Source organism: Ammospiza caudacuta, chromosome 3 (assembly GCF_027887145.1).
Source record: "Ammospiza caudacuta isolate bAmmCau1 chromosome 3, bAmmCau1.pri, whole genome shotgun sequence".
NCBI classification, from domain to species: Eukaryota; Metazoa; Chordata; class Aves; order Passeriformes; family Passerellidae; genus Ammospiza; species Ammospiza caudacuta.
Window position 1 is genome coordinate 72,786,980 of NC_080595.1, and position 23,310 is coordinate 72,810,289.

The 23,310-nt window shown below is 44.9% G+C and overlaps 1 protein-coding gene across 2 annotated transcripts in view; it reads right to left on the bottom strand.

The window, feature by feature from the left end:
- Positions 1-9,372: 9,372 nt before the first annotated feature.
- The window catches only part of FOXO3 (forkhead box O3), an 89,071-nt gene continuing 75,133 nt past the window's right edge, over positions 9,373-23,310 (bottom strand). The window contains exon 3 of one of the 2 annotated variants that reach the window (XM_058800696.1): positions 9,373-13,777. Coding sequence is in view for 1 of the 2 variants with exons in the window: in XM_058800697.1 (XP_058656680.1) it covers positions 13,565-13,777 (213 nt within the window). In the remaining variant the exon portion in view is untranslated. The remainder of the gene's footprint in view (positions 13,778-23,310) is intronic. The other variant, XM_058800697.1, reaches the window with a different exon arrangement.

Genomic DNA, 23,310 nt, shown 5'->3' on the forward strand with positions numbered 1-23,310 from the left:
TCCACAGGTCACCCCAGGGCTGTGTTTTTCCCCTGAGGCTTCATGGCCCTCTTTCAGGGCATGCAGGTCAGGTAGGGAGACACAATCTCTGCAGACAGCTTGTGTTGCAAGACAGAAACTGCAATGCATGGTTGCTAGCTATGAAAAACTATCCAGGGAGAAGGTTTCTCTCTTACGAAATGCCCCTCCTGATCACCCTGCAGAAATCATCCTTGCCCTTGCTGCTGCTGCCATCCCTCAGCTTTTCAGTTCTACCTTTGACTTCCTTGCAAGCTTTTAAGAATGTCTCCACACGAGGCTGCTGAGCAGTGCCAGCTTTGCTGCCTTTCCTAAAATGTGCACTTGCAGTGAGAGGAAAAGAAACCCCAACACCCATCTCAGCTTCATGGTACTGGTGCAAATGGTTTAAGTTTACTGATGCTTATCAGATAGAAGTCTAGCTAATCTAAGGTCAAATTCTATAGCTAGAGTGTTAGTTTATTATTTTAGTGCACTGTTTGTGGTGTTATTGACACATAAAATAGTGAAATGAGTGGTGGAATGATTTTCCCTTCAAGTATTTAGCCATGTGCACAAAAGCAGAGAAGTTTGTACTTGCCTGGCCATTTTGCGTCTCTATTTCCAACATCATTCTCCAGTGTATGGAGAATTATTACACACAGGAAAGAATCATTCCACAGTTAAATAAAACTGCATGTGCTTTTTGTAGGAAAGGAGGAAAAAGCAGGTATTTTTATATTGCCTTTAAGAACTGTTACCCTTGTAGGAATGGACTAAATTTGAACCAGTCACCTAAAACCCAAACACAAGTATTGCCAAATCTATGCCCTTTTTCTAGACTTCTAGTTTGCATTAGGTTGAACAAGAAAACAATTTCTTAATGTTCTTAACATTAACCCTCACCCACTTGGTACAACTACAATTCAAAAGGTGTAAATTGCTAACATTTATGGAGAGACACTTATTTAGCTGTTAATCTATGCAATTATAGGTAATCTCAGTGCCCTCTATGTGAAACTCTTCTGTTTCTTACTATCTGCACACATTGTCATCATCAGGGCAATTAGTGGTGATAAAGAAAACTGTAAGAGAAAAGTTCTTTCAGACTTTTGGCTTTGATGTTTACGAGGCACTGTATCTGTCACACGAGCATTCAGTCCACAGAACTTCGTATTTATGTGAGGTGAACAGCATTTTCTTGAGGAAAAGGAACAAACCCCTCTTGCCAGTCAATTTATCAGGGTTTTGTCATTGTTTTGATGGAATGATTTAGGCATGACTGGGGAGCAGGCTCTTCAGGAGCCGTGGGTTGCACAACGCACAAACAGCTTGATAGTGTCATTACCACACCTCTGTTTTTTTAAATACACTTCCTCCTGCTTTTAGGTTGGGTCCAGTTATTCATAGGGAACACTTGGCTCTGCACAAGGAAGCACTAAATCCTTTGCCTTCAAAGCACACAGACAGCAAGGAAGGTCAAGTATTACTCAGGGATTTCTCACCACATCTTCTGATCAGATCTCTTATTTTCTCAGTAAAATGCAGCACATCATTTTCGCATGTTCAGCTCTGGAGCTCTTGATTAAACCAGTGAAGCTAAACCACCTCCCTGAATGTCACTAGAACAAGGAAACACAAAAATCAGCATTTAAATGTATCACTGAGCAACTAATTCCAGTTAATCCCAGCAGCCCCTGAAAGTCCCTTACGGCACAGGACGGGCAGGGAGCAGCCGTGTCCCGAAGCCATGGATCATGCCAGCAGCTTCACGGCCAGGAATGGCAACTCCTCACCTGGGGACACAGGGTCTGCAGTCCTACAGCATGGCATGAGTCCTCAGCACCCCACCATGGGCCCAGGAGGGCAGGCAGCCAGAGGGAAGTTCACATTTGCTTGTTTGCTCATTCTCCCCAGAGACCCTGAGCTGCCCACCCCCCAAACACCAACACCAGCACAAGGGAGCAAGAGACTAATTTATCATTATTTGGGAGGAACTGCTGTAGTTTTACTCATAGGCAAGGGCAGTTGTATAGGAGAGAGCAGCAAGGACAAGGACAGAGCCCTGGCAGGTTTCTCCCCAGGTCTGTGCCCTGGGCAGGGCGGGCAGATAGGATCTGCAGCACCATAAATCACCTCCCAGCAAAGGGAGAGGAGAAACGGATTGTGAAATGAACTGTAAAATAAACTTCTAATGTAAACATCACACAGGTAGGGGGTTGTTTTCTCTGTCTGGGAGCCCAAGTCTGGTACAGTTTGCTGGCTGACGGTGCTGGGCCTTGTTTGGTGAGGTTACTGCTGGGCATGGAGGCAGCCATCACTCGTGTTCGCCAGCAGGAGAGGAGGCTGCTGCTGCCATGAGCATCTTCTTCTCCTCTGGCATAGTTTGCCTGCTCAGACACCAGAACTTTGCCCACTTTTCCATTATGGACTGTCTGGGTCCTCCTGTCTCAGACAGACACCCTCCCAAACACTTGCCTCGGTGGCCTGGCAACAGTGACAGGCAACACCCCAAAAGGTTTCAGGCTGCATCTCTCACCAGGGCCTGGGTTTTCTGATTAGCAGGTGCTCACCCATAGCTGCCTCTCCCTGACATGTCCCTGCCCACTCAGTCCTGCTGCCCACAGTCAGTGAGGTTTTGCTGCTTGCACCTTTTCCTGGTCTGGCCCATTGTCCCTGCCAGGAGGGCCAACCCGTGCCCTCAGCAGGGAAAGCAGGTCACCTCTGGAACAAACCTGACCCACTGCAGGAATATCTATATTTTCACCTGTATTTATACTCCAGAAGGAGTCAGACTCTGTGATGCTGAAGGGTCCCTTCCAGCTCAGCAGGTTCTGTGATTCCCTGACTGTGCTACACCAACACCTCCCTGGGCCTGCCTCGTGTCAGCACAATGGGACGACATTGCTCAATACCTGCTACAGTCCAACCAGCAGAAAAGATAACAGTTTGCTACTGTACACAGAGACCTGTGCCTTAGGTAGGAAAGGACAGAAGACTCTGTGCTTTTTTAAATGTTTTTGTCTTGCTTTAAAGCTGCTTTAAGGCAAGTCATAGGAGCGTGAGGTTAGAAGCGACCTCAGGAGATCCTCCTGCTCTGAGGCAGGGCCGTGGAAAATCCAGGCAAACATTTTGTTCCCAAAAAACACCCTTAATGAAGAAAAGTCCACACCTCTAGGAAATGTGTTAATTATCTTCATAGCTAAGAGAACATAACCTAAATTTACTGTAGATGAAACATGGATGTGTCCTCTCCTTAGTGGGTATGAAGGGTGGGGGGTTTTAAGTAATTTTCTTCATGAAGTAATGAAGAAAATTACTTAAAAAATAAGAAGGTATTTTCTGTCCCCTCTCAACTTGTTCTAACACATAACATCAGCCTTCTCCCATTGGTCCCCAATCCCACTGCCCCTGCTCATTCTTGCTCCTCTTCAGCCTGGCTTAAACATCGGAGGAGGCCCCAGTGCCACAATTCCACAGCAGGAGCTCAGACTGCTTCCACCTCCTTACTGCCCACTGCCCTTTTTTCCAGGGCTGCTGCTCGTGCCCCACTTGGCATTTGGTAGCTGGTCTGTCTCCTCTTTTGTCTGTTGAACCTCACCTGGCTGATTTTCCCTCCCAGCTCTTGATGCTGGCCCGTGGCAGCCATGCCCATTCTGCGCCTGGGCATTGCTGGGCGCTGGGCAGTGTCCTCCAGCTGCTGCTGGGCTGCCTGACCTGCACCAGCACTCAGAGCCTGCTGCCAGCTTTTGGGTTTCCAGGGCTCCACATCCACAGCATCCAGCCAAGGCTGGGTGGGGAGGTGGCAGGAGGACCAGGGGACAAGTGTGGCACAAGATTAGGCTCATAGGAGGAGGATAGAAGGGACAGCTGGGAGGGGAGATAGCACACAAGTCCTACTTTTAGAAATGCACACAAGCAAGCCAATAGTTAAGTGTCTTGGTGAAAAAGAAGTTGCTATCTCCAAATTCCTCTTCTCTGGTCAAGCACCTGTAGTTTTTCTGCCAGATGGAAGGTAGAGGGGCTGAAAATTGTCAATTGGTCAAAAAGTTTGTGGGACATGGTGAAGAAATCCTCAGAATGTAGGGACTGGTCATTGTTTCCAAGCATGAGAGTCTGCATCCCATAATGGCCCTGAAAATTTGGGTGTAAGTGCTTAAACACAAAGTACTTCATAAGTTTGTCCATAATTCAGGTTTCAGATAAGAGGGGTCAGAACAATGTAATTCTACTCCATCTCTTTCTTCAAACATTTCTTTTGTCAGACTCTTATCATTACCTTGTGTTTAAGGTGCCAGATTTGGCCCACATCTTACATCTCTAGTACAGATTTATCCTGATATTCCAGCACATGGGGCATGTCTGGGACAAGGCTAGATGGAAAAGAAATGTGTGTGTGACCTCTGAGAGTGTGTGTGAGTGTGTGTGTGTGTGTGTGTGTGTGTGTGTGTGTGTGTGTGTGTGTGTGCAGATGTTAGACAAGACACTTTTAGATGGTCTTTCCTCAACCATGAGCTCACCTGATCTGTCCATATGGTAAATTTGACCTTTAAATTAGTCTTGAAATGCTGAACATGTGCCTAGAGAGGGCTGTCAGTTATTGAGGAAAAGAAACAGGTAAGCCTTTTGTTAGCTTATGGATGAGGTGATCAGCATCAAATTCTGATAACCTTCAGCTGGAAAAGTTTGCAGATTCTTGACTCACTGAAATAGAGAGAATCTAAGTTTTTCAATCTTATTTTGCAGATTATGGCCCAGGGAAGCATTGCAGGTCACACGTGCCAGCACTGCCAGAGAGCAGACACCACTGTCAGCTCTGCAGCTGGTTGTTCAGGGCTGCACCTGAACTGTACAAAGTTATTCACAATATTCATTTCTCACAGAAAAACTTGGCAGAGCATGAACAAAGAGAGACACTTCCTAAAAGAGCAAGGCATTAATTTCTTTGCCATTTATTTGTCTGTAAGAATTTGCTTGAAGTCTTGGGCTGGTGTCCCTTTGAGCTGCCATACCTGGTAAGAGGCCCACAAACCATTTGTACTCTCAGCTCTACCTCTCCTTACCTTAGCAGACCTGTGAATACAGCCACCAGACCACACTGGCTGCAAACTTTGCTGTTCCAAGCAATGTTCAGGGTTTAGCCTGTGTAAGGAAAGGGTGTCTGATGCAGATAGAGCAGCAAACTTTGTCTTCAGACTCAGGTGTAGTTTGAAGCAGGAAAACAAGGAATGTTTCTTCCTAGTGTAGCTGGAATGGTGTGACTTGTGCTGGCAATGAGTTCTTACCAGGTAATTGTGTTACCTGGCCTAGTTGCTTAAATCAAAGCCTCAAAAAAAAAAAAAATCATGTCCACAACATACATAATTGACCCAACAAACATTATAACAATGGGCCTTAGAAAAACAGAGAATGTAAAAAAGTCATAGAATGAAAAAAAAGGAAAAAAAAGAGAAAAAAATATTTATTTCCAAAAAAGATTCATGAGGATTAAAAGATAGGAAGATAATGGCTGACAGCAACGAAAATCACTGGTGACTTTAGATATGGGTTGAAGAATGACTAAAGGGAATGAAAAAGTGGCTCAGATGCCCCCATGGCATTGTATCATTTAAAGAGTAGCATTTTATGAAACCCTTTCCACTTTGTTTTTCACTCCCATGTGCTCACATCTCTTGACATTTTCTCTGCACCCAAGGAGAAGCCCCCTTGGATGCATGGTCCATGAGATCTGTAAGGTGGGAGCTGCCCACCCCTCTGCTCCTTCAACATCCCTTTGTGGGGGAAAACCAAACCTTGAGAGTCTCCTGCTAACAGCAACATCATCTTGTCATCCCAGAGGCCCTTTCTTAATAAGGGAGCAAAGCTTTGGCAAGGGAAGGTGAAGACATTGTGGAAAAGCAGAGATGTTCTGGTAGGAGATTTAAGAGGCTGGAAATGCAGCCATGTCCCCCAGGACCCAGCAATTCAGGGCACCTTCTGCAGGCAACTTCTCACCTTGACATCCTCTGGTGAAAAACTGAGTGAAATGGGCTCACCCTGAAGTGCTTGTTATGGGTGAGAAGAAGGGAGGAGAGGCTTTGCATTTGTGTTACTCAAGGAAACTTCCCCCATGACCTCTCCTGTCCATGTAACTTGGTTGGTGCTGGCCCTGTGGTGACAGCCACTGTACCCAGACTGCAGAGCAAACACAGCTCCACTGCACATCCCCTCCACATCCACATCCATGCCTGACCTCCCCTCTGATACCTTCTCCAGAGGCTTCAGAGAAGACACTCAAAGGTAGCTGCCTTCCTCAGGAAGAGACTTGGATCCAGCTCTGGAAGCCACTATAATTTTATAACTGCTGTGGCAGAGCAGAATTTTAGCTTCAGTTGTGGCTTTTCCATGGGAGTCTGCTAGGCTGAGTGACAGCGCATGGCAAAAACTTCTGTATAAATGAGGCAGCCTCGCCATAAATTCTGACTAACAGATGCACACTGAGGTTGATAACACAATTTGATATTGCAAATATGACTCTCCAGAGAAGTGTGAATGACAATGGGTTTAATTTAATGAGTAAAAGGACTTTGTTTTTTTTATTGTATGTCTTTTATTAATTGCTTTATTGCTTGCTAAGCAGTGACTTTTCTCCAGGACACTCATCCATGAATTAGTTAATGGTGTACAAGCCTGGTTAAACTTAAGTGAGAGAAGCCTGAGAGATTTAAGATAAAATGCTGGTGAAGTATGAATTTTCTTCTGAAACAACAAATCCAAGACAAACACTAGGCCAGTCACTCTCAGCAGAGGCTTGGAATGGCTGGACCTCTCCCTCCTGGAGGGGAAGGTGTCAGGAGCAGCTTCTTCTGCTGCTCTCCAGGGTCACCTCGGAGGTGACTCTGCCAATGCACACATTTTCTCCATCTTTTGCTTTGGAGGTCAGAGGTAGAGTACACCTGTAGTTCTTAACTAGCACTTTCTAACCAATGCCATCCTTTTCCAAGGTGGTTGGGAGCAGCAGAAGGAACCACTGTCCATGCAGCAGGTGAATCTTAGAGAGGTTATCACACACCAGAGCAAGGTGCTGGCACCTGCTGTGTTTGCTGCTACTGATGTCCTTCCCATCCTCCTGCACTGGACCTCGCTGCACCAGCCATGGGACAATTCAGGGTTTACAGTGGCCCTCAGAGCATGAAGTAGAGCCAAAGTCTGACATTCTGTGGTGCCAGGGTGCACAGGTGCCAGCAGCAGCATTTCCCTCAATGCCCATTGCAGAGAGCGCTGCTGGACAGCGGATCCCCAGGGAAGGGCAACATGTGGGAATTGCTCTGTGCTTTAAATTCCAGCAAAAACAAAGTTTTAGGGTATTGCCTCAAAAAGAGTGAAAATTGAGGGAAAAGACTCCTGATCAGCATTATATTTGTCTTGAAAGTTGGAAATATTTTTATGAGATGTCATGTATTTTTACAGTTTTCCTTCCATTTCACCATGTCACTCATGGGACAAAGGCATCTTTAAACCTGCATGGCATAATGTAACATTAAAAGAATGTTACAACAGTTAACCTCATTTATGCCAGCTGCTCCTACTGAATTGGGACATTTTATCTCATTTTCTAGATTAAATCAGGTCCTTGGTATGTCATCAAACCATCAAAAAATAAAAGCAGGAGACGCTTTGTTCTAGCAAGTAAATGTTTTGACATATGCAAAACTGCTCATGTCATGAGTATGCAAAGAAAATCCAGGTGCAAAAATAAAAATTCCCATCTGGAGATTCTGAATTTCATCAGATATTTCCAAAGTTTTTCAAAGATTCAAATCACAGTAAAAAAAAAAAATTAAAGCATACTTGGTTTTTTGTTTGTTTTCTATGCTTTGTACTTATGTGATAAATACATTTTCATTTTTAAAAAATCCACAGGCAGACCCAGTGGGAAAAAAAGCTCTGTGGGCTGGGTTGGGCAAAGAGAGATGCCATGAAACAGCCCAGAAGCTGCTGGCAGTGGGATGAATGTGTGTACCAGCAAGAGCAGTATCTACTCCATCTGGCTTGGGCTCCACTTCATCCAGGAAGACTTCCTTTTGAAGGGTGAGATTCCAGCCATGATGGCTCCAACCAGGAAAGGAGGTAGCCTCCCAGATTTACTTATCTCAGCCTTCTTGAAAGCACCCCAAACTTCCTTGGCAGCAGTAACCAAACAAGAGCTGTAAAATACTGTTTTCCCTGGTCTGGCTGAACTCACGACTCAGCAAATGTGGTGGGGAGCTCCTAAAATAGCTCTCTGTTGCCTCACCAGCCTCAGCAGCAACTTGAAAAGTCTTTTGCCTTCTGGGACAACTTGGAGAAGTTTTAAAATGTTTGGACTTATTTTGAAAGTACTGTGAAAGATAAGAATTAGCTATTCCAAGGCCGTGTGAACTGAAGGTCACAGCTGAGGCATAGCACAATAGACGCAAGTAGGCTCAGCACTAAACTTGCTCAGGAGCTGATCAGCTCATCTTCATTGCTGTGGCCATCCCTGCCTAAATTCAGGTTAAAGCTGAGTCCCTTTGACTTGGCACCTCACTAGGCCAAACAGTCACAATATCAGTGTCCCAAAAATCAGCGGGGCAATGCCAAGGGCATCTGGGTCCTTCCCTGGCAGAGCCTTGTTGGAGAAGCCTTGTGAAAAAAAGCAAAACAGCCCTGTTTGTGAGGGGAAGCTGTAGCTGCTGCAGGACAAGTGCACTGTCACTCTGGCAAGTTTAATGCACACTTTCTCCTGGTCAAAGGCTATTTACTCCCTGTCTGGATCTTGTGATGTTCCAGGCTGTCTCTAGTTAGAGCAAAACCTGAACAGTTCTTGCTGTGTTTAACAAGGGATATACCCAAGCTGCTCTTTATTGCTGCAGTACTTCAGTGTAGTGTTCCTGTGGGCTCTGCACGGACAACATCACGGTTTGTCCTCCTGGAGTAATGAAAACTCCCTCCCTCCTGTGAGATTTTCTTTCTTGAAAATATCATTTCCTCCTGAAAAACGACTCAAAAAGACCATATACATCTCTGGCTTCTCATCAGGGTGGGAGAAGAGTTTTTTTGTTTTCATGTCTCTAATTTCTGAGCACACTCCCCATGGCCTCAGCTAGAGCCCTCACTATAACTTTCTGCTGAGTCAGGCTGCTGGTTTTATTATCCCAAATCCCAAACGAGAGGTTTCAAGTACTCCAGGCATTTTTCAAAGACAGTTTGAAACCCAGCCAGCCCCTGGTGGGGGGTGTAACCCTTCTCTGGACAGGCCTGCGGTCGGACTGGTTCTCTCCCAGGTCAGGCGAGCTGCCACCCCTGGGGACAACTCCCCTCTGTCCCCAGATTCAAGAGAACCTTGTGATTTTTTAGCAGCAGTAAATGATCCTCCTGGGGGTTATCTGACCACCACCTGGCTTGGCTGAAGGATTGAAGGGCCGAGGCCCATGTCAATACGCATTGACAGATATTAGGGGATGCAGGCTGGGGACCCCTGCCCAGCCACAAGTGCCCCAGCAGCCATTTTCACTTGCTGCTTGAAAGTCACCCCTTCTCCAGGTTCTGTGTAAACACATGTCTGTCTGTGACACAATAAAACAGAGCAAAGGCAAATGTGCAATGCAGAGATCCATTATGCTTTATTTACATGCGTCACCATCTCTTTTACAAACTAGATTACAATTTAAAATGGAATACACAAGGCAATATCTACTAACACCAAGTGGAGTAAGCACTGCGTCTCTACTTCATTTGGAAAGGGGCAGGTTTTGCTCCAAAACAAACTTCCTTCCAACCTCTGAGTAGTAAGGTAATATATTCCTCCAGGGCAGCATCTTTTTTCTTTGTTTTCCTTTTTTTTTTTTGTTTTTTTTTTGTTTTTTTTTTTAATATAAAATCCTCAGTAAGACTGCAACGTGAGAGTGTCTGCTTTCAAATGAAAGTACAAGATAGCCCAAATGAAAAGTATAAACTGTTCAGCTCTTCGGTATGTAAAGACGGCCATGCGCGATAAGGCTGTGGATTTAATATTCTTCCAATTTACATGGCTTGAAACAGAAACAGATAAAACAGTTTTACAGATACTGTATACATATTTTTTCCAATCATGCAACTTTTTTTAAAAAAAGTTAAACATGTGAAGCCAAATGTACAATCCATTTTTTCCAACCCACAGTTACGAAATGTATCTGGTCCCCCTTCGCATCTGTTGGCAATTCCAAAGGTATACTGTGTACTTGAAACACTTACAGGACACCAACTGCCAAGCAATGATATAATTTTGGAGAAATACATGACCTAAAAGGTAACTTTTTAAAGCAGTGGCACAAAAATTTCTGCAGTTAAGCAGTGTTTAACTACCTGATTATTCTTCAAAGAAAATTTCTTTTACAAAATCATTAAATCAAGCTCCAACCTGTGACTAGAAACTGCATAAATAACACCTTTTTAGGCCTTTTGTTTAGTTCAAGTGTCGAAAAGCCAACCATGTAATTGTGACCTTGACCTTCATCTGTTTGACATGATTTCACAAGGACAACTCCTAGGCATAAACATGTTCAAAGACTCAAAGGCCAAATTTTCAAAATGTAAGTTCCTCAAACTATCTATTCAAGGCTTAATTTGACACCTTAATAACTGGCCCTTTGAATTCAGGGAGATTTACCTAGCACCTCTGGAGTAAAGGGCCTTTGCTGGGCACCTCAGCAGGTGAAGAGGGTGATGAGCTTCCCCTGGGCCTGGGGGGACCTGTTCCCTCCCCGTCCTTCAAGAAGCCATGAGGGCAGAGCAGCTTGTCCCCTGCTGCCACACTGGAGTCCCCAGCGTATGGTGCCTGATACCAGGCACTGCTGCTTGAAAATTCTGGCCCCAAAACTGAGCAACAGAAACCAAACCAAACTGAAGAGGCTGGCCAGGTCCATCCCTCTTCAGTGAGTGCTGCGATGTTCTCCAAAGCAGGGGCCCAAGCTGTCCCAGCCACGCCAATGGAAATGCTCCCCTTGACACTGCTGGGAGGCAGGTTAAGCCTTTCAGCCACTAATGCTTTTATTGTTTCTTCTAAAAAAAACTTTCCTGCCACTGATGGGCTGTCTCTAAACCAAGTGGTTTTTCTCCATTTTCTGAACAGAGCAGGCCATCACTTCATCTCTCATTTCTGCCAGTGGAAAGCAGTTCCTCTGAACCCAAGCAGGCTAAGTTGCTGGAACAGAACAGAATTTGCAGCCTTTTCATTCAAGTTTTCAACAGGTCTTCCCTTGCCTTTGACAAGAACTGAATCTGAATTAAGAAAAAAATAAATTATGGGGTTTGCTGACTTTGGCCATACCATCGAGTGAGGCTTTACTGATCTGTCAGTGACAATGGGTCTTTGGGCAGCACCACGGGTCTCACTGGAGGCTCATCTGTGTAGGGATCAAAAGCTGCACCTCAGCACAGGTAGCCACTGAGTGAGCTCTGCTGACAGCCAGAACATGGGGCTGGGGCACAAGTCCAGCCTCAGGGCAGCAGCTGCAGAGAAGCCTCAGCGAAAGAAACACCAGAGGGAAGTCCTTCAGCATACACTCACATTTTGGGGTGCACCAGGAAGATAAGGGCGAATGGCACACGCTCAGGGGAGGCCAGTGATGAACTCTTGACCAATTTCAGTAAAAGGTGCCTGCAACTGGGCTCGGGTAAGCAGGGTGCCCAGCTGTGCCACACAAGCATCCTGGGAAGCTGGTTGCTGATAGACATGGGCAATGTGCACCAGCCACCTCCAATGAATGTAATGAACTAGGCCACATGCTAACAAATAGAACCCCTCAGTGTAAAAAGAAAAGAGAAGTTTTTTTAAAAGGCAAATGATAAACCCTTGGCTGCTTGAAAGAGTTGATATGCTACAGGGCTATGCTACCCACAACTGCACAGAGCCTACACAGTCGTAACTGGGGGGAGAAGCCAAGAGGTGCATCTTTATGAGAGAACAGCATGGGGGCTACGGTAAAAAACCAAAACTTCCATCACACTAGGAGCCATTGTTTCACCAAAATCACCTCAGGGACCTGGAAGGTAAGGAGTGAGGAAGGGCCCACGAATGTGTGTGAGTGTTGGTGCATGACTGTGCACGTGTGGTGGCAGTGGCGAGAGGGAGTCACTCCACATTGCATGGGACATGGGTCGGTGGGAACTCATGCACTGAGACCTTGGGTTAAAATGCTAGTTTTGTTTTCCTAACATCCATGCATAATGATCCATTTCTGTACATAATAAAATATATTTATATATTTATATGCATAATGCTTTAATGCAAAGGAAAAAAAAACTTCATATATCGCTTTGGAGAATTATGTATACACTGTCCTATTCAGAACCTCCTCATACCAAATTCCTATGTACCATTGGTGTTTTCCCCTCTTTTTTTGCATCCCTCCCTCCCCCAGATACTAATAAAAAGTAATCAAACTTTCCAGATTATAGAGAGGATCTATACAGCACCATACCTTTTATTCATTATTATTATTAATTATTATCCATTTTACAAAAGAAAATCTTAGAAGCAAAATATATAAAACTGCCTTGTCTTTCAGTGTCATTTATCCTGCTACAATCTATGCTCATATGAAAAGCCATTTGCATGATACTGTGCCATTCCCACTCCTGCTTCTTCTGCCACAACGGATTATACATAATGAGAAGGAAAAAAATAATCAAGGATATGTCCAAAACAACAACAACAACAAAAATAAACAGGATCACTAATGCCATAACACACTGTGCAATGATCTGTGCCTCAGCTCCTGGCATTGTCACTGCAAGTCACCTGCCAACGCCCAGCCGCTCAGTTTCCTTTAAGTCCTTCCAAACACATCTCTACAGGTGACTACATTCACCTTGTGTGGCAGCTCAGCCTGCAACTCCTCACCAGCTCCCCAGAGCAGTGAGGGCAGCTTTGCTAACCTAAGGCAGGAGGGGAGCCTGCTCCAGCGGGCAGGAGAGGGGCTCCTGCCTCGGTGCCTGTGAGGGCAGTGGCACCCGCTGTCAGTCTGTCCTCGTGAGCCAAGAGGCACCCACCAGCTTCCCCTGCTTTGCAACCAGCTCTGGGCTGACCCTTACGGAAAACAGGGGTGTACCATTAAACTTAAGGAAAGAATAAGAGAGAAACAAACCAACCAACCCGACAAACAAGCAGGGCACGCATATCCCCTCTCTGGAATCCAGCTGGCTGACAGGACTGACAAACGCTGTACCTTCAGAAAACCCTGACACCTGAGCAGTGCTGGGTTACAGTCATTGCCATTCATGTGCACAGTGCCTCAGATTTCCCAGGGAGAGAAAGCAAAAATGGTTCAAAATCTACGGAAATAAAACTGGAGGCTGTCGGAGGGGGAGGGTGGGCAGATAGGGAAAACCTCCAAAAAGAAAAGCCAACTTAAAACATCCCATAAACCATTAATATATTGAAACACCACATACTCATTGACAAATAACTAGTGTAAAGGTTACACAGTGTGTTCTCAACAGGATGGTGCTGAACATTGTCTCCACAGCAGGTGCTTGGCCATCCCAGAAAAGGAAGAGTTTGCATACTTCAGAATGAGTTCAATTTTCAACAAAAAAAGAAAAAAAAAAGAAAAAGGAAAAGAGGGAGGAAAAAAAGTAGATTCTTCACTCCAGTAAGGGGCCTATTAACAGTCTGCTTCATTAGGAAAATAATGCAGGGTTCACAAAGGTCGTAAGCTGTAAACAGTATCACTGTCCACTTGCTGACAGCAGATTTGGCAAAGGGTTCTCTCTCTACATCTCGTGTCAGTTTGAGGGCCTGGAGAAAAAAAGGAAAAAAAGACAGTGAGATTACTGCATGTAGAAAAACAAAAACAAAAACAAAACCCCCTAAACAACAACAGAAAACCCACCAGAACAAAAAAAAGCAACCAAGCAAACATCCAAACAAAACAACAGCTTACACTGAGGAACATTTCAGGTATGTTTGCACCCAGGAACTTCAAACATATAGCAAGGAATAAGATGACCCTGTCTGAAAATACTTTTCCCTTGCCAAGGTTCATGTGTTTCTTTGATAGCTTAGCTGCTCCCAAACAGGACAGAAAAACCCTTTCTCTGATGAAAAATGATGGTCAAGTCTGATTTACAGAAACCCAGTGCACTGTAGATTTGTTAAACATATTTCCAGGTAGAAGCAATGAAGAATCTTCCAGCTTTTCTCCATTTTCACAATCACCTTTTCTCAGCATCACCAAAAAGCTGAATAAATCTTCTGTAAGTGTTTGACACCCTTGAAGGACAGATGAAGAGGATGCTTAAGACAAACAGTAAGGAGCCACAAATTTCAGTGTGGACTTTGGGGTTTTCCATTTTCCTGCTCACACAATACACCAGCAACAGACAGGGTCCAGCTGGCTTTAAAAACTGGGTTAGGGTCTATCTCATTCTCTAGCCAAGAAACTTCTCTGAGGAGAGAGAAGCATGGGGAAGATACCTTGGACACAGCACTGAGATGACTATGAAGAAACATGGTAGGTAGGTAAAACACTGAAAACAGATGAACATTTCAACCACGGGGGGCAAGGGGACAGAGTTTTAAAGGTATTCAGTGGCTTAGAGATACAGGCAAACACCACATAGGGTTTTGGAAAGTATGTACATTTAAACATTCCCATGAAATCCTCTCACATTTTCAGAAAGTTCACTTGGTAGACATCAGTATTGCTGGGCATGTAGCTTCTGACTCTGAAATCACTTCTGAAAACAGGGTTTAGTCCCCTCACACCTCACACTTACTACCTTTTGAGGATTTTCCCCAAGACGAAAGATTGATGATTTTTTATACAGTGCAAGAACAAGGGGACACTGGCTGAAACCAAAAAGCCATTGAGTCGATTACAGGAATGTCTTTACTTTGAAAAGACCCTGACAGCAGACAGCCTCATGAAAAATGGTGGATTTAGTGGAACTGCTGCTTTAACCAGGATGGGCATCTCCTGCAAGGAGGATCACTTAAACTGTCTCCTGTCTAAGGTGCCAGGCACTGATCCTATGATAACAATTTATTAAAATGACCTATTCTGATAATGCTAAATGATTGATGGAAATTTAATCATTTTGTCTCATGGTTATTAAAGCAACAGTGTGACAGCTGCTCCCTGTGCCATTAGGGGAGAACTTCATTCAGCACAGCTTAGGGAGTAGACAGATTGTGCATTTCACCCAAACAAAATTTGGCTTTAGCCTTAATTATGTGGAGGGGTTTGGGGTAGACTGTTTTGTGAATAAAGGGATTTCTGACTGGATCAACATATTGATTTCTTCATTTTCAAAGGGCAAATTAAGGCTGGCCTCTCGTTAATGTGACTGCCTGCCAGTGACTCCATTTGGTGTGCCCCGATGGCCGTAACAAGGTCAGCAGGAGATACCCAGACAGGCCTGGCAGCCCCCAGTAAAACCTGGCCAGTGGCTCACAAGCAGCTCAAGCAAGTGCAAGCCCATTTCTCTACTTCTCAAAGCCTGAGCACCAGAGAGGGCTGGAAATGAGCGACTTCCCAAAGCACAACACCCTCTGAAGGCAAGGCTCATGTCCCAAATGCCACAGCCCAGCAAGTCAGCTCCCTCTCAGGCAGCTGCCAGTTATGTTGAGCATGGACTTAATTGTGGCACATGTGAGAAGTCTTGCTGACTTTGAATAAAGCTATTGATTAAAAGTAAAAGAGTACAGAAACTCCCAATAAAGCACCAGAGTACTGCCTAATGTTAAAATTAAAAATCTATGTGAAGCATTATACTATGAAACCAAGTGATGAGAAAAAAAAAACTGGAGGATGGGTTAAGCTGAGCATCTTTTGTGGAAGTGGCACTACCAAATATTTTTTCTTGTGGGACCTGTACTTCAGACAGTGCTGAGATTTTGGAGACAGATGCACAGCTGAGGTGTGCATCACATAACAAAACCAAACTATGTTCCATTTTCACACCTCTGCTTACATGGACTTTGCAAATGGATTAAAAATGAAAAGAGCTAGATCAAAGTCTTAACCTGCCTGCCTTCAAATTACCCTGTTAACATCTGTAACAGACTCACGCAGTCTTGCTTTCTGTCTCACCACAAAAAGCCTATTTACCCTGAGTTAGCAGCCAGCTACCCCACAGCAATGAAAACTGTATCAAGGCAAGGAAACAAGTGCTCCAGTTATGCCTTCATTTATCACAGAGTCATAGAATGGTTTGGGCTGGCAGGGACCTTATAGATTGTCTAGTCCAATACCCCTGAAGTAAGCAAGAACATCTTCAACTAGATCAGTTTGCTCAGAGCCCCATCCAAGCTGGCCTGGAGCAGTTTCAGGGATGGGTCATCCACCCCACCACCTCACTGGGAACCTGCTGTGGTGTTTTACCACCCTCATTGTAAAAAAACACTTTCCTCTTATTTTTTCTACATCTACCATCTTCTGGTTTAAAACCATTACCCTTGTCCTGTTGGAACAGGCCCTGCTAAAAGCTTTGCAAACAGTCATGCAGGAGATGAGATGCCCCTTTCTTCTGTCCTATTCTCTGCCTCCCCATCCTCTACCTTGCTACTGACCAGTTACAAATGCTACTTTCATTTTACTCTGTGGCCAAGCTGACCAGTCCTGATCTCCCTCCAGCAACAACATTTCTTCACCCGTCTCCCATCATTCCACCACTTAACTGGACTCCCAAGCCCCATGCCAGCTTGTGCACCACCAGAGCAGCTCTGAAGAATCATCTGCCACCTGCTGATTTCTCCCTTTGATCCCCAGTGGGGCCAATTATGAAGCACTGGAAATTTCTTCAGAACAGAAAGGTGACGTGGTGATGCTCCCCAGAACAGGGCATAGATAATGTGCCCTGGATTATCAGTGAGCCAGCACAGCCACCAGCACATGAAGTTTTCTGCTGGAAGAAAAGCTGTGTGCTCCTTTACACAATTACGGTATGAGAATCTGCACTGCCAACACAGAGCTCCTCTCTATGGCAGCCTAACATGGATCTCCTGATTTGGATGGAAGGCTTGTTCAGTGGATCTCATCTTGAAAAGTATCACCCTTTGGAGGTCTGTAAAACAAGCATTCTCCCTGGGTACCACTTTGCAACAACTCTCCAGGGACAGGAAATCCCAATAACTACTTTTACTGTCTAGACACTTGGGATGCAAACATTTTCAAGGAAACTTGTGTCCTTTAGTGACAGATGTGCATTCGTTCTGCTGCCTCTGCCCTCCAATTTGTCATCGCTTCTAGCAACTGAACTTCTACTCCAAAGTGGGGATAGACTCAAAAAGCAAGACTTGATTTTGTATGGTTACAAGTTAATATTCTGCCTCAGGTTCACAGCTGAAGACTGAAAAATAAACAGAATTTGCTTAAAAACAAGTAAGGAAGATAGCTACTGTGGCCAGTCTTTCTGTAACAACAAAACTACAGCATGAGATTTATATTTCAAGCACAATAAAAACTGGAAATCCCAATGCCCACAGCAGGTATGCCACAGTGACACCCTACAGGCTGCACAAGGATGCCACAGGATGGCCCAGTGCTGAGGGACAACACTGAGGTCAGGGGACAAAGCCCAAGGACAAAATAAAGAGTTGGCAACTTAATGTGGCTTTATTTCCTGAACTTTCAGGCATGTTGCAACTTTGCCTTTTCTCTTTAAATTCTGCTCATAAAAATAGATTTTTCCCAGCTCAGAACTGGGGGCAGAAAATAAGGGTTGAAGGATGGAAAGAGGAAGAATGCCAACACAGAACCAGGCATGTAAGGCACAAAAGTATCTCTTTTCCTTCTGTTACCGCTCTTCTTCCAAGGAACACTGCAAACCATAGGAGACAACCAAGTATTTTGGAAGTAAATGTAATTTAAGACAGCAGATCATTTTCTCATCCTGTACCAGTGCCCTGGGAAAGGCCAGAACTGTAGTGAGGTGCCACAACTATTTATAAGCAGGTTATTCTGATATCCACTGCTCTACAGCACCATATACACGTCCAGGCTGGAAGAGATCAGATCATGATCTGGTCCAACTTTCTGTTCAAGTCAGGAGATGCAGGCAGTGCAAGGTAAAAACAACGGGCAAGACATTCAGCTCAGCTATAGAAGTGCATAAGCACAAGCCATTCTCCACAGCATCATCTGGGAAAAGTGGCCTTTTTCCTGGAGGAATGGCAGACAGCCGTGGCTGCACAGCAGCTTCCGCTAGCCGAGCTGTGGCCCTGTCCGATTCCTGCTCAGCAGATGTCCCTCTGCCAGACTCCAATAACTGCCACCCTGTGCAGCAATCTGAGTGGAAAAGCTGATTAAACATCCTCAGCAGACTGGACCAGAGCAGGCATTCCCACCACCCAGCCACAGGCACCTGATTTAACGGGGTCAGCATCCCCACACACCGCTCGGGATTTGATCGAGGACAGTGCTGATGGGAACATCCTGCTGGAGCTCCTTCACCATTGGCACCAGGGGCCCAGCATGGCTCCTTCCTTCATTCCCCTTCCCCAGGCCAGGACAGAAAGGCTGGCTATCAGTACTATTCCATCGTGCACTCCCACTGCCACACTGTACCTGGGCTTTTTGGCTGGCATCAACACAAGACTTAAACCTCTCCAGCTGTCAGTTCGTCACCTGGGCTGAGTGCCCAATTGATATGAAAAAAAGATCCCGACCTTTCCTCAGCTGCATGACGCTATGTTTCTAAAAAGGAGCTCTTATTACGCACTTCTTCAAGAAAACATGCTTTCATGGGGGCTATTTAAAAGTCTGGCTCAAAGGAAGGAATGAACAAAGAAAAGCCACCTGTAACCAGCCCAGTTATCAGGCAAACCACATACCGAGGGACCAACACTGATCTGCAGCTCTAAACAGTCATTATGGATCATTCACACGAGACAGACGATTTGCAAAGACTCATTCTATAGCAAAACCTGTGCACTGCTGATCCAAGGAGGAAAGCACTGGGGAGACCAGTTGATGCAGGCTGTGCTAAAAATATCGGTTTGTGCTGTCATCTGGTGAGAGTATGTCATCCTGTAATCTTAGCATCTGCAGGGACAGCAAGTTTCTGCCTAATTATTGCTGCTGAATCACATGACAAAGCATGAGGTTCTAAAAAATACATCTATATAAAACACCACCAGAAGAACACCCAAACCACAGGATAAGACCGCTGTCCTGGCTTCAGCTGCTTTACACTCACAACACAAGCCCGTGGAACCAATCCTGGTTTTTACAGATCTCTTCTCTGGCTTAATAAAACCCCAAACAATAAACCCAGATTAAAAACATACCAGAAAAAAAAGCCCTACTCCCAGAAGGAGTGAGCAATTCATTTGTGTGTCAGCTCCTGCTGTCTTCACACAGCAAAAGCCACAGCATCCCTGCAAGCCCAGGACTGGCCTCTGGATGCAAGGGGCTTTGATGAGCTTCAGTGGGACCTCATGGGGGACAGCCCCAATGGGGTTTGCCACAATATCCCCTCTCCTCCTCCCTAGCAGCCACGAGCACAGAGTTTGTTCCTTGGCCACAGATGTATTCCCCAGCCACTGAGGAGCCTGCTCAGGGCAGGCCCTCCTTGGAGTTGAAGGGATCCCTGTTCCCCACAAAATACATTTTCTGCATAGATATTTTTGTTCAAAGACTAAACTTGGCAGCTGTGTAGAGTTCAGCTAGTCACAAAACCACCTTTCAAAACTTGGGCTGGCAGAAACAACATTTAAATGTTACAAGTGCCACCACCTTAACCACTGGCCTACTAGAAACAGAGCAGAAGAATGTGCTGCTCTTGAATTTCCTCTAGATTTTTTGAAGGCGGACAGCTCCACCTTAGTTCTGTGTAAAAAACCTGGCAGTCCTATTCCTAAGACCTCATTTTTCAAAATAAGAGAAAAGGAAGTGCAGCTATGGTCCTGAGGCAGTCACATGTCATCAGGTAAGAGGTCCAGTAATTCAGCTTTCATGGGCAGAAGTTTTCTGGCAATAAACAAAAATCATTTTCTTTGTGGCAAACTGCACACAACTCTCTGATTCAAAACTCCATCCAAATGGAGATCTTTCACTACCGATTTTCACTTTTAAGGTGGTGCTGTAAACATGAAGTCATCCTCAGACCAATTTGTCTTAGGTATGAATTGTACAGAGAATTGGCTGAACACCAATTAACAAACTGGCAAGTAGTCCAAGCTGATATGGACTAATGAATGACTAACAGACATTTTGTTAGGTTTCCTAAGATTTTTTTCACCAGAGATGTTAATCATGAAGTGTGAACACTACGTGACTATTTGCAGCTTGTGTATTCTGCAATAAGATGTAGGACCTAGATGATAGTAGTGGAATATGAGTGACTTTAACTCATTTGTCAAGTATTTTACATGTAATTTTCAGATAAATCAACCTGAGTCCAGCACAGCTCTGTTACAGAGCCCAGAGGCACCCTGATAAATGACACACTGAAACCTCCTTCAGAAGATGCAGCTTAGATGAGTTTTTCAGACTATGACACTAACTCAAGAAGTTCCTGCCCTGCTCGTGCTGAGCCCTTCTCCACTCTTTGCCTAACCCTGACAGCATTGCTGCCTACATGATGCCATTGTAAACTGGATCACTGAAACAATCCAGGTAAAAGCAACTTCTTGGATGAGTTTTGGTGCTGGAGAAAATGTTTGCTCATGCAGCAACTGCTCACCAGCTCCTGACCTTCCAGGCAGCAGCACAAGTCCTGAAGTCTTCCCTGATGCTCTCTTTTGGGATTATTCCTCGGCAAAAGCCAAGTCCCTTTGAACTTTCCAGGTGAGACAGGCTCTGGAGCAAAGTGCAGAGTTGTGGGAATCCCAGTATAAGAGAAGAACCCATTAATTTCAGAATAAAAGGTATTCTAGAGACAGGTGAAGGAATAGTGATGCCTATTTATTGCTAAACCCTCTGAAATACCAAAGTGATGATTATCTGAGTGGGTGGAGGGCATTATCCAGTGCTTTTGGAAAGTAGGTAGAGAGAGAGGAACAGAGGCCCCAGGCAGTATAAGAGGGGGAAATTTTGACTGAGCAAATAAAGCAAGAAAAAAAAATTGATTTTCTCTATTCCTTCTTGTAAGAGGAAAAAAAAAAAACCAAACCGAACCCAAATTCATTTATGCCTCAATGAGGCTCCTCTGAAAGGCTGGGCCTGGTCAGCCTCATGGGCACGGGTTGGTGGGGTGGGACTGGCCAGGGTTCTTTGCAGGGACCATGCACAGGCTTGTGTGCAGCAAATGTGCACAGCCACTAAACCTGCAACAGTGGCATCTCCTGCAGGGTTTTTTAATTTCCCTATGAAGAAACTGTAGTTGATTTTCTTCCAAAGTAAACCTCCCTCAATACCTAAGTATGTATAAATTAAATACCTGTGTATTTGCCTTCTTTCTTTTCTTCCTGAAAACTGACTCCAATGTTTCTCTTATTTTTAATAGAACACACAGCACTCACTATTCCTAGGTATGACAATAATCCATTGTAACCACTTTTGCCTGCCTGCAAAGCACACCTGGCTGTCCTAGTGAAACAGATTTAACATAAGCAATTGCCAGGCTGTTCTGCCAAAAATGTACCCCAGTCTTTGGACTTGTAAAGATTCATTACTGGGGCCATGAACACTGCTGAGAGAAGATTTTAATTCAGGGATCCCTACTGCTGCAGGGGAGAAGTAACCAAGAAAAGCAATTCAGAACGATCGCATCTGATGTCATGCGAGAAGCCTCTATCAAAACGCGAGATGCTCACAGGGAGGCAAACTCTCAAAGAGTGCTGCTTTACAGATGAGGAAGGGTGCATGATGAACCAGCTCAGCAGAAATCATCTGTGCTTGCACCTGATACCAGAGGCACCCCACAGCAGCCGGTCCACTTGTCAGAGAGAGGGAGAGAGGCTTCCACAGATGACTGGACAGTAATCCACCAAGGAGAGCTGTCTTGTTAATAAATCTGTCCTCTGCAATGAGACTCTGCTCACACAGATGTGTCAGCTCCTTTATTCAGAGGGAGCAGGCTGAAAAAGATCATGGCAGCTACGCTTTCCATGGATGCCAGAGGCCAGGGTGAAGAGGCAGCAGGGAGCATCAGTGAGGAGGTGGGGTGTTGTGTCTCCTCCATGCTGCTCACACAAGTCCCCCTCGGTGGCTGCTACCTACACGCAGCACATGAAGCTATGGAAGCAAGAGGCTGTCCTACTTGCTTGTGTCAAGCAAAACTGTCAATAACATCTATTTTTCAGGCCCCATTTGACAGATTGTACTGCTGGATGTTGCACAGCAATAAAGTCCCTACAGCCTTTTTTTTTACATCATGCAATGAAGCTTTTTCAATCCAAGCAGCTCACACACCTGAAGGAAGAGATAAGTGGTCAGCAAGTACAACCTGCTGCGAACTTCTGCTTCCTCAATTTTGAATCAAATCTCTTTTTCCCCCCCCCTTTCTTTTCCTAAATTCTCCACAACCAGAACTGAAGAAACCCCAAAATTCATCTGTGGCCCTGGCATTGCCACATTGCTTCCTTGCTCAGGGTTCGTGGGATGCAGTGTCCTCTACAGGCCTTCTCCGCAGCCCGTCTCCTGGCTGTGCACTGCAAGGCTCTCGCTGAGAGTGAGAAGATGTGTGAGAACCAGAGCAAATCCTTGCACTGACAAAGGACTGTGCACACCAACAACTCCATCAGAGCAGGGCAGCTTTGCAGGTGGACTGAAAGCAGGCTGCCTGGCAGCCTTGCTGTCCCTCACAGAGAGCAGATAACAGCACGTATCCTGAGGTGCTCTGTACGCACAGGAAACAGGAAAACATTCTCCAGGTTCACCACTGCTGCTCACCTACCACAAACCTTCCCCTTGAACATCTAACTGTGAAACAGTGAATGAAAACGCAATTAAAGATGAAAGGGGCAAATTATGCACTGTAAAGTCAAAGGACACTGACTCCTTCTTTCTGTCCTTCACCTGGAAAATAAGAAAGCTGAAAGTAAGCTGTAAACTGAATGAATGCCTCATTTAACCTCACCACTGAGATGCTCTACATACTATTCCGAAGTTAATAGAACACTTTCAATAATTTATAGCTAACCTTTTATCCTACTACATTTTGAAATTTACTCCCTTATACTAATAAATAAACAAAGGAGAAAGGGCACTTTGTGTGGCACCTGCCCTATGAGTCAGGGAATATGTATGTGTGAGCAGGCTGAGGTATGGGCAGGATCCTGAAGAATCACAAAAGAATGACAGAAACAATGATTACAAGCCCCCAGCTGTGGAAAAGAAGCAACAGAAAAAACCACATCAATCTTGAAAAACAATTAATCTGAAG